This window comes from Manis javanica, chromosome 2 (genome assembly GCF_040802235.1).
Source record: "Manis javanica isolate MJ-LG chromosome 2, MJ_LKY, whole genome shotgun sequence".
NCBI classification, from domain to species: domain Eukaryota; kingdom Metazoa; phylum Chordata; class Mammalia; order Pholidota; family Manidae; genus Manis; species Manis javanica.
Window position 1 is genome coordinate 99,281,014 of NC_133157.1, and position 5,503 is coordinate 99,286,516.

Sequence of the window (5,503 nt, forward strand, 5' to 3'; positions counted from 1 at the left end):
TGTCAAACTACCCTTTTACTCTTTTCTTGTTCAATATGATTATCACCGTAAGATTCTACTTTGTTCCCAGGCAGAAACATTCAATATCCTTTATATACTTATGAATCAGACAGTTGAGGGACTGTCAGTGAGAGATTTCCTTTTTGAAGCACCCAGTGACCAAATCGCTAAGATGAAAATGATAGGAGATGATGTAGCACATGAATTCCAGGCAACATGGTCAACAGAGCTGGAAAAAGAATTGTTACCAAGTCTGAGATCTGAAGTATGTTGGATGCCAGAAGGGAATAATGTTTGTGTTTTCTTAGACAGCCTGGAGTTCATCGCCCATGTGGAAGTTCATGTGGACTGTTTTTGAATCATGCGTCTGTTCCTTGTGTTAGCTTTTGATCAGATATAGATTTCCAAGTCAAAGATGTCGCATTTGGCAATTGCTTTTTGTCAGATTTAAGAAGAGTATTTGATGAGAATGCCTTAAACTTTCAATTGGATAAGCTCAAGAGTATTATAGTGGTGTTAATTATCCTTTGTACTTTAAGCCTTGGAAACATGGCCTCGTGTGTCAGTTTTAAAACTATGATGAATGTTTCCAATAAACCCAACTGTGAAAATAAAGAAGAATGGCTGTTTATGGAGAGATCATTAAGTAGATGATTGTGGACAGTCATTCCTCAGTCCTAGAGGAACCCCTGGGAATGCCGATTCTTGGCCTCCAGTGTTTGAAGCCTTCGACTCTAAGTCCTGTATACATTTATTGTTCAATAAGGATGAACTTCAAGGTTTTTGTTGTTGTTTATATTTGTTTTGGGGAAAAAAAAAAAGGTAGGTACTTGTGCCATTTCCATAAAGGTTTCCTCTGTAAAGTTCTAATTAAGAATGAATAAAATAATTGGATTTTAATATTAATTCTTGGCCAAAGTCATGAACTGCAGGGGACATTTTGGCCCCCAATTTTGAAGAAGCCCACATTTCATTGACTACATACATTGTTAGCAAAAAAGAATGAAAACTCATTGTGTATATATTGACAAGTAGACTTTTTTGTTATCAACAGGTTTGGCAAACATCGAAAAGATGACAAGATTGAGAAAATGGGTAAAATAAAAATGCAGGACTCCCTTACATCAGAAGAGGAGAGAATACGCATGAAACAGGAGCAGGAGAGGTAGATTTAAGTTGCTTGACTAAACCTCATTCGATAGAGGTTCTTTTTTCTTTCTTTTCTTTCTTTTCTCTCTTTTTCTTTTTTAATATAAAGAATTTGCACTCAATTGATTTCTAGTTTTTCTGTGTCATCCAAATACTGATGTTTGTGGGATGAATACAATCTAAATATGAAAAGAAAAACTTTATATGTATTTGAGGCATTAAAGTAAATAGTAATGGTTTTCAGTTAGGATCTTTGCATAGGAGGTAGTGGGCCCCATTAGATGAATAAATAAATAAGCATTAATGCTGAAGTTATGATAAAACCACAGAGAAATATTTAAAATTCTGTCTCATTCCTCTATGAATATGCAGTGTAATAATCGCATGAGAAATATTCATGGAACTAAAACTATTTGAATTTGTAGATCTCATTTAAAATATTTTGATTCACATTTATTTCTTTTTTTCTCCTTCTATTTCCCAATTATGTTTTGTGATATTTTCCACTTACTCTTTATTCCATCTCATCCAGAAAGATTGCTATTGTTGAATCATCCCATGTTGAGAACCCAAAGACCAATGAAATGAACAAAAAGTGACTTTGAGCAGACAGTTGCAAACTATTTTTATAAGTGATTAGAATATTTTTCATTATATTTCCTAGGAGATGAGAAAGCCATCTCACACATTTGTTATTAAGGTATACAGGCTCGTAGTGAACCACTCTGTGTCATGACGTTCCACTTTCAGAGCAGCCACAGGAAAAGATACTATGCTTATTTTATTTCTAATATGTGGTGCATAAAGGAGTTTCTGGTGCCTTGAAATTTATAAAGCTAAATATTGTCCATAGCTGGAATTACAGCCCAGCATCTTTAAGACCAGGTCCAGCATTCTTACCATAGTTCTAGAGTTAGAGCACTTTCAGTCTTATACTTAACAATGAATGAAAGAAATAAAAAAGTATCTTAGCACAGTTTTGAAGTGACTAATGTTTGGATATTTCTCCATTTGTTTCTCACACCACTGAAGCTTTTTTCCTAGAATAGATGCTCTGATTCTCTGTAGCTTTTCAGAGTAAAGTGGGAAAAATACAGACTTTTAATTTATGTTGCAAGTCTTGGTTTATTTTTCTGGTTGTTCTCCCATTTTTACTTATAAAAAATCACTCCGTTTCTCTTGCTTTCTAGGGCTCTCTTTTCTTCTCACCAATTTTGGAATCCCAACTTTGTTAACACACTCACTATTTTTTGGCCAGGGTACACAGTGTCCCTTAGTGTGTGTGATGTGGCATTTAATTGCTCACTAGCATAAACTTCTAAAAGACTTTCTTGTCCCTAGCGGAAGAGTATATACCAGATAAATGTATGGACTCAGATTTATCCACATGCAGATATGTGATTTAGTTTGAGAGCAATCTGAGCAATAGAAAAAACATTATACTTCTCCCCTGCCTTGATGTCAGCCAAAGGGAATAGCTTCATTAATCCTGGGCCATTTTTCATATTCTAAATATTCCTTTTTTACAGCTTGAGGTGACTGCAGTGTTTCAATGCAAATTCTATCAGCATTTTCCATAGTCACATTTTCACAGCCAAACAATGATTTTTACATAATGGCTTCACTTGTATTATTAATTTGCCTAAGGCACAGTTCACTTCTCAGTTTTATTTTTAATCTCCATCTCTGTACCTCTAATGACGCAATCCTTCTGGGAACTATGTTGGTCATAATGAATTTACAACATACAGGAGGCCTAGAATAAAAATCTTTGAGGGTCAAGGAACAAGTGAATAATCCATTAAAAAATCAATTAGCTTCATAATTTAAGAAAACTATTATAATTTGACTTTGTATTTCAGTAACAATTTTTACAAGTATGTTTTATTTAAACCCATGGATCTTGTAATTGAGCAAGTGCATACATGAGATTTATGGAATTGCATAAACAGGGTTTGTGCAGCATTTGTTATTTTGTGTGTCCTTTCTGCTCTGTCTGTTGGCATTGGCAATGCTATTTTTTGAGAATGGAAACTACAACTTCTTTGGTAAGAAGTTGGTTGAAAGAATAGATTTAAAATAAATACACCACACCATCAGAACAAAAAGGCATTCTACAGTATGGGAGAATGTATTCATAAATGACTCATCTGATAAAGGGTTAACATCCAAAATATATAAAGAGCTCACATGCCTCAACACCCAAAAGACAAATAACCCAATTAAAAAATGGGTGGAGGACCTGAACAGACACTTCTCCAAAGAAGAAATACAAATGACCAACAGGCACATGAAAAGATGTTCCACGTTGCTAATTATCAGGGAAATGCAAATCAAAACCACAATGAGTTATCACCTCACCCCAGTGAGAATGGCCAACATCCAAAAGACAAGATATAATAAATGCTGGTGAGGATATGGAGAAACGGGAACACTCCTACACTGTTAGTGGGAATGTCAGTTGGTGCAGCCACTGTGGAAAGCATATGGAATTTCCTCAAAAAAACTAAAAATAGAAGTACCATTTGGCCCAGTAATTCTACTCCTAGGAATTTACCCAAAGAAAACAAAGTCCCTGATTCTAAAAGACATATGCATCCCTATGTTTATCACTGCATTATTTGCAATAGCCAAGATATGGAAGCCACATAAGTGTCCATCAACAGATGAATGGATAAAGAAGATGTGGTACATATACACAATGGATATTATTCATCCATAAAAAGAAAAGAAATCCTGCCATTTTCAACAACGTGGATGGATCTAGAGGGTATTATGCTCAGTGAAATAAGCCAGGTGGAGAAAGACAAATACCAAATGATTTCACTAATTTGTGGAGTATGAAAACAAAGCAAAACAAAAGGAACAAAACAGCAGCAGACTCACAGACACTGAGAAGGGACTGGTGGTAACCAAGCGGGAGGGGTTGGAGTAAGTTGGGGGGGTGAGGGGGATAAAGGGGCAAAATAATTCACAATCACAACATAAGTTGGTCATGGGAATGGTAGTACAGCATGGAGAATATAGTCAATGATTTTGTAACATCTTAGTACACAGATAGTAACCGCACTAATTTGGTGAGAACTTAATAATATGGGTAACTGCTGAACCACTGTGCTGTATATTTGAAACCAACATAAGACTGTGTATCAATACTTTAATAAAATAAATAAATAATAAATGAACGCACCACTGCTTATATTCTCACCACAGCCTTTACTTCTCTGCTGAATAGGAATGAAGCATCTCCTGTAACATTATTTACCAATGCAGTTATTTGAGTTCCAAAAATTATTTTGGCTGTTTACATATGAAATTAGAAAACTTGACATCCCTTAGTTATTAGTTATGATATACCCATATACTGAAATATTTTTTGTCCACATATATCCAGGAAGCTTCAGTATTACTCAACATAGAAATTTTGAAAAATTGGAAGGACAGTGAATATAATTTAAAATGTTACTACCATGTTAACATCTACTTAGATAATGGAAGTGAATTGTATTTCAAAACATGGTGTTAGAAGAAACTTGACTTTATTCTTACTAACTTCCTCCTTTCCCTCCCACTCACCTGCCATCACTGGGAGATGGGATCTTGAATACATGCTGTCCAGGTGGAGAAAAGGATGAGGTCTCTGCATGGATTCACCCTCTGACTCCACCATCCTACTCTGCCCCACACATGAGCTTGATGCCTCAGGTGGCTTTGTGAGAAGTGGGGAATCTAGGGATGATGCTGAGGGTGAAGTAAACTGGCCCAGTGATGTGCTATTTTGACTTCCAGCTCTGAGCTCTGAACCTAGGTACCCAGCCTATCAGAGATACTGTTGGCCACATTTGGCCTGGCTGGGGGACCTGAGCAACAGTCAGTATCAGGAGCTGAGGTGTGAATTAAGTGCTTGCTGCTTGTCTTTCAGGCATCCTGGGGGCAGAGTCCCTGTTGGCTCATTTCCACCACACAAAAGGACTGTGCTCCAAACTGCAAACAGAATCTGTTCAGTTAAATGATCTGTGCAACTTCCGATTCACTTAGCACCCATCACAAAGCACAGTGATCTCCCCGTTGACCACGTGTCAGGAGTAATGTTTGGGTTTTCTGCTGAGTTTCTACTGCAGTGATATCTCCACTGATGTCTTATTGGTTGGTAAATAAACAGTGTGGGGTGTGGTCTCCCAGACAGCGCTCAGCGGCAGAAATAGGGTTCCCATGCAAATATGTTTGCGAAACATGTGGTTAAACCAGTGTGTGCGTATTTCAGTATTTCATACTGATAAATAATGGTGGTGTTATTTCTTAAAACCTAATTTTGTTAATGTACATTGTGGGTCACCAAAATAGGAATAGAGAA

General features: G+C 36.5%; 1 protein-coding gene across 21 annotated transcripts in view; it reads left to right on the forward strand.

Annotated features, from left to right (window-relative positions):
- PARD3 (par-3 family cell polarity regulator) overlaps positions 1 to 5,503 on the forward strand; it is an 804,135-nt gene that overhangs the window by 633,168 nt on the left and 165,464 nt on the right. For all 21 annotated transcript variants that reach the window (XM_037010348.2, XM_037010345.2, XM_037010349.2 and 18 more), the window contains one exon: positions 1,055 to 1,165. In XM_037010348.2, coding sequence (XP_036866243.1) covers positions 1,055 to 1,165 — 111 coding nt within the window. The remainder of the gene's footprint in view (positions 1 to 1,054; positions 1,166 to 5,503) is intronic.